General features: G+C 39.8%; 1 protein-coding gene across 3 annotated transcripts in view; it reads right to left on the bottom strand.

Moving 5' to 3' along the window:
- Positions 1 to 17607, bottom strand: part of TANK (TRAF family member associated NFKB activator) — a 39959-nt gene extending 22352 nt beyond the window's left edge. Inside the window, exons 1-3 of one of the 3 annotated variants that reach the window (XM_043505185.1) lie at positions 17477 to 17607; positions 3855 to 4001; positions 484 to 592 (exon numbers count right to left, since the gene is read on the bottom strand). In XM_043505185.1, the coding sequence (XP_043361120.1) occupies positions 484 to 592; positions 3855 to 3953 (208 nt within the window). In that variant the 5' untranslated portion in view covers positions 3954 to 4001; positions 17477 to 17607. Of the gene's footprint in view, positions 1 to 483; positions 593 to 3854; positions 4002 to 13309; positions 13452 to 17476 lie in introns of those variants that run through there. The other 2 variants (XM_043505184.1, XM_043505186.1) reach the window with 2 other exon arrangements.
- Between the last annotated feature and the right edge of the window lie 1410 nt (positions 17608 to 19017).

Below are 19017 nucleotides of genomic sequence, written 5' to 3'. Positions count from 1 at the left end.
CTGATCAGTCACACAACATAAAAAGTAAACATCTATTATAGCCAGGTCTAGAAAAAACTATAGTCTAAAACTTGTTCACACAAATTATTCAAACAATTGTAATAAATATTCATAAAAATAAATCATATGCTGTTTGCAGATAATTTGTTACAATTAACAACTCTACTCACCCAAAGTCCATTGGCTTCAATGTGAGCAAGCTGTAAATTTTTTTAAAAAAATCTTCAGTTTCTTCTTGAAGAAGAAACAAAAAAGTTTCCAAAGATTTTTCATTTTATAAACAAAATTTGAAAATGCAAAAGTATGTTAAGACTATTTCTGTGTGAACAAAAGCAGTTATTTCCCTTAATCACAGCATTACCGCAGAGTCCTTTTGTGGTTACATATTGTAGAATCTGAAGCAATAAAGAAGTCAAAACTATTCTGCAGTACAATACATGATTAAAGGAAAGACATATAAAGCACACAAATTAGAGTACGTACCTCTGTTAGCATTCACAGGAGCCAACTGTGATTTAAGTTTTGTAATCATACTTTTCTGAAACGCTATCTGTTCCTGCTGTTCAGATATTTGCTGCTTATAGCTATCTATCTGAAAATACAATAATTTAATTAGCATTAGTCTTATTTTGTTTTGATTAAGTGCTTCAATTTTAGCAGATACAGTTTATCAGCTTTCTTTTTGGGATGCCTGCGGCTACAATTTGTGCACAGAAACTCGACAGTTTTCACCTGTGACAGGTCTAATTTTAAGTCTGTACTGATTGGAAAAAGGTAAACTACTAGATAAAACAAGACTGCTCTTGGTTAACAGCGATGGTAGTAAATGTCAGGATAACGTTTATACGGGAGGCAATTTTCAGTCAATCACAAATTAAATTTGTTTTAAAATTAGGATTTGGATATTTATTTATTCTTTCACAGAATCTGTTAGTTACCCCAGTTATATCTATATAAGGACTCTATCAATTTAACTTTTCAGGAAATAAATCTAAGATATTAGTTTTTTCAAACTTAATTTGAAACAATATTAGTTCCACTCCCCATACCTGATGTTTGCTGTTTAACACACACAAACAAACAAACCAGGAATAAATATACATGTCTATATTTAATACATCAAACTGCATGTCTTGGCTACCTTTGCCTTCCAAGGCTTCTGGAAGAGGGATGGGGAGAAGGCCCAACTAGCAAAGTAAAGAATAGCTTCTCAGTGTTATTCTTCATCTGACTTTGCCTGATCTTTTCCCCTAGCTTGACCTGCCCTGTTAGAACCTAAAAGAGCACTGAGCTACTCCAGGTAGATGAATATTGGTCAGCCAGTTAACTGAACAACAATCAGCTACCATTCAGGTAGCTGAACAACAAATATTAAAATACATACATGAGTGCACTAGCCCATTCTTGATGGCACATCGCTAATAGTGCTGAAGTTAAGGGAGAAAACTTGTGAAATTCTAAGAAGAAAGTTTTAGGAGGATTATTTGAATTTTTTCTGAAATTACGATACACTACTGTACAGAAAGAGTGGGGGCAAGATTTGTTTAAGGAGTTACTTCACTGTTATTGTACTACTGTATTGGAAGCCTCACTAAATTAAAAAGACTTATTGAAAAGTTGCATACATAATCCATACAACACCAAGAATAAACCTACAATCTGACTAAAGGTTACTCTGAAAGGCCAAGTAATTGTTGCACTGAGAGCATTAAAAAAAAAAAAAAAAAAAAAAAAAAGGTGATCATAGAGCAGTGCACTCCAGCAACTATAAAAGACCTCAGGAAGCAGAAAAATCACTGAAAACCAAATTGAAAATGTACAACAGCAATGTCTTGTCAACACTTCTGTACAGAGCACAGACATGACAGCTAAAACAGACAGAAGAGAAGATGCTTTTGACAGCCAGTGTGCACAAATTATTCTTTGAGTCAGATGGCAGCAACAAGTTACCAACTAGAAGATCTGCATGACAACCAACTATCCATCTGTACCAAACACCATCTGGCCAAGATGACTCTGGCTTCTGTGTGTTTGACATGGCTCCCAACTCTAGAAACTGGTAAAACAAGTGGCCTACCAGTAACTTTAGTAAACTGTTAACAACAAAATGATGGACAAGCCAACAAAGTGCTAAGGCTATGGAGTGAACAGAGAAAGAGGAAGGAAACATTAGAGCAAGCAACATATGTAGGTCATCCCAAATAAATAAATAATCTCATGTTTCGTGAAAACCTGCAGTTTCTATAGGTTGACTTCCCTTAGGAAATACTTTTACCTTTAATGGTTCTTTTCTGCAGTCAGAGAATCTGATTGCTGAGGGTTGATTAGGGCAAAGATAAGTTATTTTGAACACTTTATAGAAGATCTGTATATTGCTAGTCTCTAAACAAAAGAGAAACGCACAACAAAATTCCACAGAAATTTGTTTCCGTCACTGTAGAATGTTCCAATTTTCCATTGAGCTTTAGAAAGGCTGTTCCATAAGCATGTATTTATTTTCTTGTTTTGAGTGCAGCATATGTATCCAAAGAGAACAAAATTAAGTTTACAATTTAGCAATTAATTTCAAAGAACGCAGAGTTAGAGTTTAGGAGCTTCTCAGTTGTGTTGAAAGAGCGAGAGCCCCAGTCCAGAACAGCAAACAGCTTGCAGGTAAGGCACGCAGCTAACATGTGGGTGACCCAGGGTTCAAGCGTCTGGTCTTTGTCTCAGGCAGAGAATGCACTTGAACTGAGGTCTCTCACATCCAAATAAGTGCTCTGAGCACCCACGCTATTCTGCAGTGGGACTTTTTTGGGGGACGCGGTAGGGAGGGTTACTGGATTTCAGAATAAAGCATGCTCTCTGGCAGACATTCCCTTACCTCCAACTTCCTCTCTCTGAACTGTAAGATAATTTAGGACCCATGTTCCTCCAGACAGGCCCCCACCATAGAACCTCCATTGAACTGTGTGTGAACTGATGAACAATGAAGTCTCTCATTCAAGAGCAGGATTTGAAATGCTCTAGAGATCACCGTGAGCTAGGCAGTATCACAAAGCCACGAACTGCTGCTTTTGCAGAGTACTGGACTGCATGCGTGGCTAGCAGCTCCAGACAACTCATGGAAATGTTGTTGTGTCCAACATGATGGTTGCAATATATCGTTGTAAATGCTTGTTCACATCATTCCAAAATTCTGAAAAACCCAAAATGCTACAAACTGTTCAGAATCTTCCTTGAACCTCCCTCTTCACTGCTTCATTGTTAGATAAAAGGATACAAGTATACAGTTTGACTCCTGTATTTTAAAAAGTGCTAATATTAAAACAACTTGTAAGTTAGTTTCTGTCATAAGTATTTTTAATTATCTAGTACAGTGACCAAAGACCCCAATATCTCAATTATTAATAACTTATAAGGCACATGTGTGTGTCAGGTAATAACAATATAAATAACTAACTGTCTGAAAGACCTTCAGATTTCCCTATCAATTTGTTGTAAAATAAGAGTAAGAAATTAGATTTAATATTTTCCATGAAAGATGGATACTTTGCTGTATACAAAGATACATTTACATTTTTAAAGAGCTCTTCCGGAGACAACACCTTTCCCACACCTAAAACCACCTCAAAATTACAAATAAATAAAAAGATTAAAGACATGCTAGATGATACACACGCATATTGGGAGTTTCTTCTCCACACCATAATGTGCTATTCTTTGATTTAGTAGTTTGTTTTTTTAATTGCAATTTCTATCTTTAACAAGATGCACTGAAATTTCAGTTGCTGAAGTAAAGCAAAACTGAAGTCTCCACATTTACTTTGATTCTCAACAGAACGGATAGCTTTAAAAACAAAAGCAACACATACTTTTTGCTGCAGTTCTGTCACAGCATGGTCTTTATCCATGCATGCCTGTCGAAAGGCTTCATAAGCTTTATTAAGCTGCTCTCCAATATTTTTATCCATACTTCCCAGCACTGTCTCATCACTGAAAAGATGGACAAATTAATAGACCTGAAAAGTGATCAGAAAAAGAGGATAGTTAATTAACAAAGGTAAATTTGAGAGACGAGGTGAGTGAGGGTAATATCTTTTATTGGATCAACTTCTGCTGGTGAAAGAGACAAACTGTCGAGCTACACAGAGCTCTTTTTCAGGATTAGGGAAGGTACTCCGAGTGTCACAGCTAAATACAAGGTGGAACAGATTGTTTAACATAAGTAGTTAGCACATATTCCAAAAAAAAAAAAAAAAAGGGACCATGTAAGGTAGAGTGGCCCGTTAACACCTCTGCAGTGATAGGACAAAAAAAGGGGGGTGTGGTTAGTGGGTTACAGATTGCTGTAATAAACCATAAATCCAGTCTCTTTGTTCAGTCCATGATTTTTAGTGTCTAGCAGAGTTATGAATCTAAACTCCCAGGCTCATCTTTTGAAAGTGTTGTGCAGGTTTGAGGATGAGGACTGATAGATCACTTTATATCTATCTGACTTCTTTGTGAAAAGTGTTCACCCACAGGTGATGGGATGTTTGTGTCTTATTGTTTTCCGGTGTGACAATCACTACGCTTTCAAATGAACTCACACAGAAAAATGAAAAAAAGACAAAAACATCCCATCACCTGTGGGTGAACACTTTTCACAAAGCCATCACTCTATCTAATCTATTAGTCCTCATCCCCAAAGGAAACCTGCACACTTTCAAAAGATACGCGTGGGAGCTTAAATTCCTAATTCTGCTAGGTACTAACGAAGACACTGGATTTATGGTTTATTAGACTAATCTGTAACCAACCTCTCCTTCCCCTTTTTGTCCCATCACTGCACAGGTGTTAACAGCACATATCCAAGGTGGAGAGTGGCCAAACTACTTATACTAATCAATCTGTTCCACCTGGTATTATTAAACTGTGACACTCACAGTACCGTTCTTCTTCCCTGTTGAGCTCTGTGTAGCTTGAAAGCTTGTCTCTCTCATCCACAGAAGGTGGTGCAGTAGAAGTTATTACTCCACTCACCTTCTCTCTCTCCAATATCCTGGGACTAACAAACACTGCATACAAAGGTAAATTTGTAATTTTATCATGTCACGTAACAACTTGCATCAATATCAGACACTTAAAACAATCAAGTACATGGGACAAATCATCAGAATCACCCAGTGTCATGTACTACGTCTGGTCCTGCCCAGGCAAATGCTTAGGGTGCAAGTGTGGGCCTGAATCAAGGCTTAATGAAGTCAGTTTGGCTTTGGTTCAAGCTATATATGCACATGCATAGTGCCACTGTGTTATTCATCTTTAAGTGTTTGCAAGACTGAGTAATTGTTGAAATCAGAAAGTTGATGATATACAAAACACAAGTGTTGAGGATTTTAATGATTATTCAACTGTCCAACCACCAGAAAGTTTTCTATTATGGAACAGAAAATAAAATAAGTAAATAAATAAAAACCACCATGTAAACAATATCACATGGACACATCCCTTTCCCGTCATATCCAAGAATGCCCAATATAAGAAACACTACAATGAATTTCAGAACACCTTTTATCTACAGGTTAACAATAACAAGCAGTGAAAACTAGCGAAAAACCTAGGACCTGCTGTATTAATTTAAATGGAATAAATGGGTCAGAGGTGTTAACATTCAAAGGTGTTAAACCAGGTCCGGGGTTGGTGTACAGAGACTTCAGTCTGCTGAATGCCATGACAAATACACCATTGACATTTTCTAAGCCATTTATTAAAGATACAGAAAAGTAATAAAAACAGTTAAAGCATTTGAAGTGTAAAATGCTAAGTAAGGCTTTTATTTTAACAACATTCTTGTTCCTTTTAGCTGGAGACCACTAGAAGGAAAGAGTCTCTAGTTTGACAGTCTTTTAGAAGGTATTAGAGATTGTACTAAATTGTCTTTTTGGGTAAAAGAAGTTAGTTGGCATGAGCTGGAGCTGTTGCTGCTAAAAATCCAATCCTGTTTCATTTTAGGTGGTGTTTGGGATTCAGTTGGAGCTGGTAGGCGTGGCAATATCATCTGGAGCCCTCGCACTGGCCTGAGCTGGTCATGACATCCCTCAGGATTAAGATAAAGATGGTCTGGGGTCCCAGGTGATGGGGCAAACAGAAGGGAGCAGCAGCCGCTACGATGGGGAAACTTGTTCCAGTAGCCGCCATTTGTTTCCTGCCCCATTTATTTAAAAAAGGGTGTGATGGGTGGAATAGCCCATCTCCTCATTATATGTCAACCACTTAGGTCTAATATGACACAGCAGTTTTGGCTTATTCATTTCCAGACTTGTATTTCCTTGTTTACTAAGTCTGACATGTTTAACAGTCCAACATATTATTAAGCTTTGTTGTTTGCACTAATCTAGTTTTTCTGTTGGTTTTCTTGCACCTGTTTTTAATCAACATTCTTTATTGAAAATAATGATCTACTTTCCATGGTAAATTCCTAAGCAGGCAAAAGTTATAGACCAATTTTCACAACAGACCCTTCTCCATATATTAGGATGTGTAACTGTAAGGGCTGGAGGGTCAGGGGTTAGACAACTCTGATTACTTTTAAGAGGCACACCTGAGAGGAATCAAGTGATTTCCCCTACAAACAGTAACTGGCAGCTGCAATGATAAGATGTAGTTTGTTCAGGAATGAGAGACTACAAGGAGTGAGCAGGTGCAAACAGAAGATTGGGACTAAGACTCCAGCCAGGTAGGGCTTCATAGTGGCCTGCCAAAGCAGGAAAGGCCTGGAAGGGGTAACAGAAATGTGTTTGGTAGAGTTTGAGTTAATCTTCTGTGAATAAACCCAGACCCCCAGGAGGCGTATTTTGAACATACACTTCTTCTATGTAATGGACCCTGAAGGGGAGGGAAATAGAGGCAGGGTACTACAGAGTGACCTCCGGCCATAAGGGGGTTCTCTGGAGACAGCCTATTCTGTTACAGGATGTCCGTGTATTGTATGTAATGAACAGCTCCAATACCAATTCTTAGAGCTGAAAATCAGTGACCCCTCCTCTCCCAAACATAACAGTCCCCAGGACACAACTGGGGCAGATTTTTATTTCAAACAGAATGAAACATAATGCCATAAATCTTTTGCTTTGACATTAATTTTTTATTAAAGGAAAACTTATGTTCCTGAAGCTTGTGGAGGAATCTGGATGTAGTCCTAGAGAGGGTAAACCAGGAAAAGGGGAACAGGGATGTGCATCTTCCCACCACTGAACCTTTGGTGTGAAATCCATCAAAAACTGCACTTTGAAGTGGTTAGTGTTTTTTGGGGGGTTTCTTTTGTGGCATGCCCTCCATGCAGTACAACCTCAATAAAGGGGTGGTTGTTTTAGAGGTAGTGGTGAGTCTTTGCTGCGAGACTCCATTTGAGCAGCGCAGTAGCCCTCTACACCGATGCCCCTGGCTTGGGGAAGAAAATCAGATCCTATGGTTTTGAGGGTTAGGCCAGTTGTGTCTTCCACTAAATTCACGTTAATGAGGTGGCTGGAATGACAGCTATTGCTACAGGAATTATGACATGAAAATTAAAACTTAATTTCAAATGAATTGGAATCAGAAGATGCACCTGAGACACTGTTCATTGTTTCTCTCTAAATACAGCTTATAATCAGAACACCCACATTCAGCATGACCATGACTTAACAGTGTTTCTACCACTACAGCACTTTTCTAACATTCTTTTTAGATGTTAAAGAGTGAGCTTAGGCAAACTTTAAATGAAACTTCAGTTCAGTAACGCAGAAGCAAAAGTATTATTGTAGATCACAATCCCTGCTACATCAAAGCAAATTATGCTCCTGGTAAGCTTCAAAGCAAGGAAACTCACGGGGAGATAAGGCAGAATACACGAGATAATCTTTCATACTAGAAATGTTTCAAACAAACAATTTATGCTTTATATAAGGCTTTTATTAGGGAAAAATCATCAAGTTCCTTATCTTCCTAATAGAAGAACAGAAAACAGTCTGGCTTTACAGATGTGAAACTAGTAAGATGACAAGAGGAAGACGTCAGTATGGGAATTTTTAGTGACATGACTATCTAAGCTATGCTACCATGGAAAGAAAACAGTACATTTAAATAAACTGAAGGGATACTAGTTTAAAGCTGTACAAGTTAGCAGGCTGAGAAGGCAACATATGCTTTGGCCATCTATATTCTTGTGTTTATATACTCAAGAGTATATACAAGACCTGAAAAGGGAGGATACAACATGCATGGATGCATGCGACCATGATAAGGAGAATCACAATTCTGTGATTATTCCTTGGTGAGCAACCAGCAACAAAGTGGACAGTTTAATTAGTGCTGCAATCCTTTATGGGGGAATGCTAGTAGTCTTATCAGGAAAGGAATTAAGTACACGTAGATGTGGGACCAAATTTTCCAACAGGGCTCAGCACACACAAGTGGGTCAGATTTAAAAAAAAAAAAAAAAAAAAAAAAAAAAAAACTCAGTTCCCAGTTAGACAACTAAATAAAGTAGCCAAACTTTAAAAAGCAATCAGCTGGTCTCCTTGTTCTTAATAAGAGGTGCTGGGTTGAATGCTTAAAGACTGTCACAATTATGGGCGTTGAGCCCTTCTGAAAATTCTGGCCATACAGGCTAAGTCCTCAGCTTGTGTAAATTGGCATAGCTCCATTAAGTTAAAGAACCACAGTGATTTACACCAGCCAAAGAACTTGGCTCAGTATTTTTAAGACCATTATATTTGTGTCCTATCAGCTCTGAGAGTCACTCTAACACTGAATATAAATAACATTTCATTACAAATATGCTAACAGGTACAAACACACACATTGTGTATTGTATCAGAGAAAGGAAATACACATTACATAGCATTTATGGTAGCTCTCTCTTCACATTACAATATCACCTATGGTTGTGGTTGCTTCAGCTACCATAGCTAAATAAGGTCAAGGTAGGTCAGTACTTACATAGAAGATAGGAAAACCCAGGTGCTGCAGGAAATGGTGTTGGTGATTCAGAAGGTGGCACTACTACCTCTGAGTCAGTAACGTAACCATTCCCCCAGCATGGTAGTCAGATGTTACACAATTTTTGTATTGATCTAATTTCTTAATTCAGGGGTGTGATCTTTTACTGAAATAGTTCTCAATGCAATCCCTCCTGTTGACATAGGTATACAAGTATAAAGGTTCCTTATATTAGTATAGCTCTTTCCCCTTCCCATATGGGGAATAAAATAATTTTACACTGATATAGTTGTGTCCATATGGGGGGGGGGGGTGTATAACTGGTACAGTGAAAGCAGTACCATGTGTGTGTGTAGACAAGCCCTCAAACTGCTTCAAGGGTCATCTTTCAGCTGAAATGTGAACCAGAAACCTTAACTGTTGGGTATGTATCTTGTATCTGTTCTAATTTGTTTTATTTGAACTGTTCTTTTAAAGGGAGAGGAGATCTCTTCTCTGCTGTAGAGGCTATATCTATTTTGTGATCAGATGCATACCAAAGAGGAGAGACTCACTGGGTGCTCCCTTGCTGGGACCTCACTCTTGTTCTCTAGATATAAAATACAGATTATTGTGTCTGTAAAGGTATTGGAAGAAAAACAGTATCCGATCATTAAATCTCACAAGTATCTTTCACAAGAATGAAGGGTGACAGCACCAGTGACTGTGCCGTGTGTGTGTGTATAATTACATTCTGCCTACCGAAACTTCCCACTGCACATGCAGTTGAATAACGTAACTCTTCTCTCACGGTTGTGGAGTACTTCTGAGTGCTGTTGAATTGGATGAATTTCAACCTAGAAGTGACTGCACTTTTGTAGCAGGTGAAGCTATTTCTATATACTAGGTTCTGAAGTACTTGCGGATATTTAGGAATAAAAGGCACCATGTGGATGTAAGATAATAATAATACAAGTAGCTAGGTGTGATTGTAGGCTATGATGGGCATCGTTGTCCTCCACCAATGCAACGTAAGGGCAATGCATACTGCCTCGAGGCATCTTGTGTAATGTACACTATTTCTTCCCCTTCCCAAAGATTAGCAGTCTTCCTCTAAATGAAACAGTTCTCACTGTAGTCTATAGATGGGCAGGCAATTAGCTGCATAACTTACAGGAAGCAAAAAAGGAAAAGCATTGTTAAAAATCAGAATAACTGAAAGTATGCTCTTATGTTCCTGAAAGGCTGCACAGGACAATGAAACTGTTTTTATACCTTTTTGTATACCTTCCCTCAAGTCACCCAACAGGTTGTTAGGCAAACTGTTGTGAGTTATGTCTTGTACTAAAAATAAATAAATAAATAAAAATTGACAACTGGTTGTAATGGAGTTTGAAAGAATTGTGAACAGGAGAAATCTAAGGAAGATATCATAGGAAGGTATGTTTTTTAGCTTTAGATGACTCACATTCTGTACAAAAATGAAGACCCTTTAGATGGATTATTTCCAAAAATACCTTTAGCCCAGTTTCTTGCGCTTGGGCAACGTAGTTCATCCAATTCTCTGAGGCAGTAACCCAATGACTAGAGATGTTAAGTACTGAGACTTACCATTCAGGACAAAGTATTGAAGGTAGGAGGCCAGGTCAGCCACCAGTGTAAATCAATGCAACATCATTGAAGTCAAGACAACTACAGTGATTTACACCAGCTGAGATCAGGCTCCTTATGTACTGTTTAATATTTAACTAATCACTCAAGTCAGAAGACTAGACAGTACTTAATGAACCCTAGAAAAAAAAATCATCTCACAAATCTTGGCCTTTTGAGGCATCACTTTACCAACACTGATACCTGCTGCTGGGGGAGGACTGAGAAATCTCCCTTGAAGACTCATTCTGGTCTCAAAGCATGAAGGGAAAGGCTACCAAGTAGAGCTAGGCAGGAAACAGTTTATGTCCAATCCATATTTGAGAGAAGATTTCTCATCCTGAATCTGAAGAAAACATCAATCTCATTTTCCTTAAAAAAAGCCGTTCAGTCTAAGACTTAAATTTCTAAATACAGAGCTGTTTTGAACTGGAAACTTTCATTTTGAAAATGTCAAAACAAGACATTTTGACAACATTGGCACATTTCAAAAAGCTTAAGTCAGGAGATTGGTCAGTTACAACAAACTGGCATTTTTTCCAACAAAATTGTCAAATTCCAGACCAATTTTACTATCAATCTTTCCCCCAAATAATGTGTTAATGGGAGGTGTCAGAGGAGATGACATAAGGAGGACAAGTCACGAACAGGGCCCTCAAAGATTTAGAGCAAGCATGCACAGTTCTGGATACTTGTCTGATCCTCCAAACTTTGAGTTTGTGCCCCCTCCCTTAATTACAATATAATCACAGCACAGAGGGAGCAATACAAAATGCTGTGTACACCATATGCATCTATTATATTGCATTTGCCAAACAGTATCATTTAACAGTGTTAAGTAGCACTTTTACATCCCTGTACAAACTCTGTGATCATGTGATTAAATATTTATTGAAATGCATATGCCGAAGAGGGGGGAGTTAAGGTCTATGTGACATCCATAAGGCCCAATCTTCGCAGGTGAACTGCTGCACCCACATGGAGTCCCAACTGGGCCTTGGTAAGTATTTCCTGTTTAGATACACAATCATATTTATGTAGGTCTGATGACACTGCTCTGCTACAGGATGGTACAATATCATGCAAAATATATTACAATAAGAAATGGCTACATGTACCAGGACTAGTAAGTTATAGTTTTAACAAAACATTGGAAAGTGCTCAGATACCATGGTGACGGGCACAACACCAGACATTGTACATGAGAGAGGAAACAAAAGATACAAGAGCCTATGGCCATCTGCACACGAGACTCCGACTGATTTCAGTTGTTGAAAGCAGCATGTTCCTTAATGCTGTGCTATGCTGTTCCATTAATAGTACCACTAAGCTGACAGCCATTCAGCATATTATAAAGAAGTAGAAACAACTTAGTTTGTTACTATTTATATATGTATGTATTACTTCATATTCCAGCATACTGATAATGAAGATGTATACCATGAGTGTCCTTGCCAGCAACTCCTCAAAAGCCTTCTTAAAATGTTTAAAAACAAATTTATCAAATTGAGTGTATACACACCCCCTTAATGCTAAAAGGTTCGCATCAGAATATTGGTGCCGTTCCAGCAGCAAGCACTTCTCTACATTTCGTCTACTTTTCTATGCAGTTTTCTTCCATGGAAATATTTTTTTAAAATTACTTTGCCACAATCAGACCATCAGTGAGAACTGGTGAAGCAGCTGAAGTCATCATTCAAAAAAAGTTGAGGAGTTGTTACTGTAGATGGGCTCTTTTCTCCAAAATGCCTGATTTTACACCACCGCTAGTGAGAGCAGAATCATACCCAAAGCCTCTAGTTCAGTGACTCTGCCTTGTTGTGAACAATGCTGAGGACCTCTGTTCTTAGGTCTTATAAATGCAGATTATTGTTACTGTTGATTAATTTTATGGTAGTTTCCTTTAAAAAAAGGCAATTGAGCAAAGAAATTCCAAGGAAGGCCCCCAGTTCAGGTCCAGGAAAAGAGTCATGTGATGAAAGTCTCTCCCCCCATATTTCTTTCAACAGAATTTCCCCCTCATGATCTGAAAAGTCTCCCATTCATTCACCCTGTCCCAGCCACCTGTGCTCAGCCCCTGCAGAGTAAAACCACCCGTGGAAGCGAGCGGAGGGGGGGGGGGGGGATCGTTTTCTCCCATGCCTGGCTCACAGAGCAGCGAACAAACCCCCTCTGCCCTGGGACCTCCGCAGCCGCTTCTGAACTCAGCCCCCGCCTGTCGGCTCCCCCAGAACGACTCCTCCCCCGCCCACGCCTGCCCCAGACGAGCCAAGCAGCCCGCACGTCTCCCTGCCCCTTGCAAACCCAAAACAGGGCGCTGGCGGGACTCACCAGCACCCCGACTCCCCATCCCCCTTTGCCTCCTCCCCAGGCAGGCGCTTCACTTCCGTCTTTCTGTCCGGATCTGCACGGTGACTGCAGAGCTCCCCCTAGGCAGGCTGCCCTGGTTACGTGTGTACGAGCTGCAGAGCAGAGGGGGAGGGGGGCACGAGTTGCCCCCAAACCGGGGGGGGGGGGGCGCGGGCGAAGGAGACGCAAGCCGAATGTAAATGCAAGAATAAAACGAAGAGGAGCGAGCGACTGAGGAGCAGCTCGCCGAGTGGCTTCGGGGGCGTGCGGCGAGTCCGCTCAGACCTGGGCGCTAACTTCAGCTGCGACACTAAGGCCGCTCAGGCCCCGGCTGCTCGGCTCGGCTCGGCAGGGCAAAGACAACGGCTGAAAAGTGAGTTAAACTTACGAACTCCTCGGGGCTCAGGCGGCACCTCTCCCTAGAGCCGGGCAGGAGCAGACTGCTCTAACCCAGGAACCAGCATTTACTTCCTGTGGTGTCCGCCCCAGCCAGCCCCAGCCCATGTGACAGCGTACAGGCGAGCATCACAGCTCTGCCCTTTCCCCCCAGGTCAGAGGTTACCAGCTGCTGGATGGTTAAGCCAGACTTAACGTAAATGTTAGTAACTGGAGCAAACACACCCTTCGTGCTGCCACGTGCACGTTAAAAGGTCGCCAGCAGCGCTTTCCTTAAGAACAGGAGAAAGACTGTTTCCGTGCCTTTGGCCGTCTCTCCTCCATTCACCTTTGTGCAGTATTATGTGCCAATTTTCTGCCTGTTTGTTACCCCCCCCCCCCACACACACACACTCCCTACCAAAGTGGCTGCGCTTTCATGCCCAATGGAGTGATTCCTCTGTTCATGCCGTTTGTAAAATTGCCTACGTGTGATAAATGTATGAGATTATAATACATTGCAGTTCAATAGAGCACCTTTCATCCAAGGATTTGAAAGTATCTTTTGATCCTGTGTATTGGTTTAGGGTGATACTAAACTTTTCCACACAATTAATTTTGGGCAAATAATTCTGTTTCTCTAAATTGCACTGCACTGTCTCTTTTTGAAAATAAGATTAGAAAATAAGCTAATCAATCATTTCATGTACATGTTAATTATGGATGAATAGTAATCGCTCCAGAGCCAAGGTTGCAACTAAGTCCTCATTATAACTTTGTGTTGCCTCTGCCCCATACACTGCTCTCTCCAGCTCCTGTAGATCTATTTTAGGACCTTGGGGAGGGGAGGAGACTAGACCTGGGAGAAGATCTGGGTCATCCCCCAATCTCCTTCCTCTGGCCCTCCTGATGTCAGCAGGAGGGGAGGATACCCCCTGGTAAGCCTCAGGAAGGTCATTGGGTCCCATGCATATTCCTCTTGGGAAGCTAAGGCTTATTGTGGGGTAGCTACCCAGTGACCTTAGGAGGTGAATCAAGGGCCACTCTGACCCACACCATCCCCTGCCCCTCTGAGCCTTGGGAGGCTCATGGAGGCCTACCCTCAGTCTCCCACAAGGTAGTTAGTCCCTGATAAAACAATTTTTACTGATAAGAGGCTGACAACTCTGTTTTGGCCCATTTAGTGCTACTATGGCTATGAAGACAGCCACAAGGAACCTAATTAGTCTTTGAGCCCTTCTCAGGTGAGGCCCTCATAAGTCTCCTAAAGCTTGCTAAAGGTTCTCTCCCATTACAGACCCCTGGACATCTACAAGCAAGGGGGAAGTAGGCCCTCAATTTCCTCTAACGGGGCTTTAACCATCACCAGACATAGAAGGCTCAAATTCAAGCAATTTATTTGGGGGGGGGGTATATAAAGCTTTTTACGGTTTTGTTTTTTTTACTTTACACAATTTTTTTGTACCGATTCAGTCCTGCCACCTATGTCTGTACTTCAGCATTCTGCTCTTCAGCTCCAATTTGTCTGCTCATGAAAATGACCCCAATAAGTAGCTGAAATAACAGAGACCTCCCGAGCTGCTGTATTGAATTCAAGCTGTGCTAAATTTAGTACAATTTAAGCCACATTAAAAACAGGCTAAGTGTGTTATAAATCAAATAATGTTATCTGACAACAGTGAATATAATCCGGTAAGTATTCAGCTGGTGTAAATTGTCATAGCGCTGTAGATGTCAGTGGGACAATGTATACCAGATGAACAGCTTCCTCAGGGTATGTGCTGATGGTTTTACAAGAAACAGAAGTTCTCTGATCAAACTCTAATACTACTCAGTACAAGTTTCATGTTAATTTATTAAAGCTGCCTGAGCAAAAAATGACAACCATTTAGAATTTTTTTCAATTCATAAGAACGGCCATACTCGGTCAGACCAAAAGTCCATCTAGCACAGTATCCTGTCTTCTGACAGTGGCCAATGCCAGGTGCCCCACAGGGAATGAACAGAACAGGTAATCATCCATCCCCTGTTGCCCATTCCCAGCTTCTGGCAAACAGAGGCGAGGGACACCAAATACATGTACATTATTCTTCTATTTAGCACCTTCTCAGTAATATCATTTTGTGATATGCCACAAGGAAAGCTAGTCTTTCCTCCTTGATCCATATTTAGCATTATTTTTCTCTTTCCCCAAGTATGATTTGATATATAAGGTGGTACATGCTGTACAAAGGCCTATCCTAATTTTCCTCAGAAGTCTCCAACTTCTTAAGTAAAAATCTAGTTCTATAGCCTTTCTAAAAAGAAAAGTAACTCTAAAATCACAGTGTAAAAATCTATACATTCTAACAGGATTACTGGAAACCAGGGGTGTGAAAATATTTTGGTGGAGAAGGCCAAGTTCTATTTTTCATTATGGTCCATGGGCTGGGATATAAAAGTAGAACTTGGCCTTTGGGGAGTTAAGACTGAGGCTCCAGCCAGGTAGGGCCGGGGTGTGGCCTGTCAAAACAGGAAGAGCCAGGAGGAAAAAGAGAAACATTTGTGTGGACTTTTTGATGGGCTTGAAAACTTTAGTTTGAATGTTTGTCAATTTAATAAAGTTAAACCACTTAAGAAGGGATGGGAATGGATTGTTTGAGTTTCTTGAACAGTACAAGATGGGATACTGAGGCAAGCTGCCTGTGCTGTGGCCTACAACATAAGGGAGTGTATTGGGGGCAGTGGGCCCACTACAACCTTATTTCACATTTAGCATCACTCATTAGAAGAATATATTCCCCTATACGATCACTGATATTTCTGCCCTTTGTTTCTTTTTCCCATCTCACTTTCTCTTCCTCTTCACTGTATTTGTGCCTCCTCTCCTCTCCCCTCTGTACATCCTTCCCTGCAGCAACTATGGGCTTCACTCCCACATCACTATTTGACACTATCATTAATGATATTCAAGTGGCATCATTTTAGTAGTAACGTCACAATGAGATTAGCGTGGGTGGAGGAGTTCACATTTCTAAAGTGTTGTTCCAGGCTGCCTGCAGTCTTATTTGTTATACTTGGTCTATGTTTGGAAGTTGTTCTTTGTGGCTCACATTCTGCACAAACTGAATAGGTCAGACAGGCCACATAACTACTTCAAGTGGGCTGCAGCTAGCCTCAGGTTGGGTGTTTGACACCCCTGCCATAAAGGACAGTTTAACAAAAGAAACAAATACTTCACTCTGGGGTCAATATACAAAACATATTATTGTAGATAACATCAGTCAGACTACTGCCATTGTAAATCAAGTAGCAATAAATTGTGGGATAGAACTTACTACACATATGTTTGCAATGCAATATAGCTTCAGGAACATTAAATTTAACTATTAGTTTAAGGATGATCCTTCATGATGTTGTATTGCTCATATATGAATTGGCTTCTACAAATCAACTTTCATAAGCTGAAAGGTTAAAATGTTTCTCCAAGCTTCTTTATGTATCCACATTTTCAAACACTAGGTGGCCCACGTCAGATGTTTAATTTTTTTCCCCAGGACTATTAACTTTTACAGGGAAAGCATAGTACATTGTGAGGCGCAGACACAGCTTTTGGCTCAATATGAATTGAGAAATTGGTGTTACTCTGGATATTCACAGAATTATCAGACTAAGAGAGGAGACCAAATCTAAAGTTTGGTCACAGCGTTAAAGAGAGGATCTACAGTACATTGATGCAGATGGAAAGTATCACCTCTGGGTTGGAGAAGGAGAAAGAACTGTGGAGCAATTTAAATGAATCTGTAGAACTGTTATAAAATAGAGGAGACTAACTTTTTTTCTGAGAAAGTAGTAATCTGTAAACTTTAGCTATATGTAACATAAATTTGGTTTTGTTTTTGCATGGAATATTTTCATAGCAGACACAAATGCACAGAAAACTTGAGTTCCAGAGACTAGCTAAACAACAGTTATCTTTAAATGCGGTTAAAAAAAAAAACACACCTTGGTGTAATCTATAATAATAATGCAAACACGAATACCATTACAGTATTTACATCTCCTCTTGCAACCTTACTATAGCAATACAGTAAGACAATAAAGATAGGAGAAAATCATAATCTGACATTGTTTAATTATTTCAGTTTGACTGCATGCAATCTTTTGCCTATAAACTATAGCAGTTAAAGTTTTTGATTACCTTGTAAGTAATCTCTTTAAGAATATTTTTCTTCAGTCATTTTCTTCAGTAACAAGATAGGCAATTTTTATGTAGTCTGGAAGCTTTATCAACAGGATTTTGAAATGCAGCTCAGTCAGTCTTCTATATTGATTATGACTGACGATAGCTGGGAACTTCCACTGAGAAATCCCCCACGTAAGAACTTCCTTGTATGCAGCTGCAAACAACCAATCATTATGAGATATTGCCCGCAACAGAGCCTTTTAGCAGAAGACACTCTGTAAACCAGCTATGGGCCTGATCCTGCAGTCCTTACTCTGAGTAGTTCCAATTATTTTAATGGTACCACTCACATGAGTAAATGCTACTCTGTGTGAGTAAGGGTTGCAGAATCAGGCCCTATTAATTTAAATGGATGCTTCTTCAGAGCTAATATAACTGTTCCATTTGCAACTAGTTTTTTATTTCTTGATAGGGGGGAAAAAATCTAATATTTTGCTAAACCTTGGACCCAAAATTCACATGAAGTCTGTGTCACTGACCATGCTGATAGTAAAAAGCGACAACTTTGTATATACCTAGATAAAATATATAGAGATTAGATGTATATGGTATGTCAGTACGGGGTGTAATTCATCACTCTGCAGAGAGCCTGAGCAAAACCTAGGCACCACTTAAGTCTCATTTAAGCTATAAAGCAGTGGTTCCCAAACTGGGGATGTGAACCCCTGGGGGTTTGTGAAACGTTACATGGGGTTCTCGGGAAAAAATTCCCTAATGGTGGACAGAGCTGTCCCTAGGGACCCCGGGCAACATGGGGCCAGTAGCCCGGAGCCCCTGGACTTCCAAGGGCTAAGCAGATCAAAGCAAGCATATCTATCACAGTGAAGAGATTTAAACTTCAAGACTTCTTACAAGAAATGGAAAGGGGAGGTGGATATTTTTAGCTGTTTTTAAAATTAAACAGGCAGCTAGTATTGTTTTTAAAATTATTGTGAAGAACAAGTTTAAGCTTTGTTGTAACATGCGTTGTTTGCCTGGACTGCTCAAGACCTGAATGCTTGTGTAGGAGGAACTCTTTGAGTTGGCTTCTTAAATACCTTCATACTGTTTCACATCTGATACTCCTTGATGAAACATAGGAGCCTTGTCTTATAACAGGCTTATTCAAAGTGATACAAGCTACAAAAGTGAGATCTTGGAAGAGTGTTACCGTTTTCATAATGTAATAAAAGTACTGTAATGATAAATAATAATTAATAATAAATAGTGTGTAATAAGCATGTCATAAAAACAAATTTTATATTTCCAAGATCACTGCTTTTATAATTTATACTCAGGTAAAGGAGAAAATCCCCAGAAATATTCATTTTTAGGAGGGGGGTTGCGAGACTTGACATTTTAATGAAAGGGGTTCACGGGTTGTTAAAGTTGGGGAACCACTGCTCTAAAGGGACTTAAGTGCTACAGACCTTGGACTTGGGTGAATTTTATCTCTAGTGAAAATACTTTTCTCCCACCAAAAAAATGTACAGTGAAATTTATAAACTGAGTTTATA

This window comes from Dermochelys coriacea, chromosome 11 (assembly GCF_009764565.3).
Source record: "Dermochelys coriacea isolate rDerCor1 chromosome 11, rDerCor1.pri.v4, whole genome shotgun sequence".
NCBI classification, from domain to species: domain Eukaryota; kingdom Metazoa; phylum Chordata; order Testudines; family Dermochelyidae; genus Dermochelys; species Dermochelys coriacea.
This window is presented reverse-complemented; position numbering and strand designations above follow the sequence as displayed.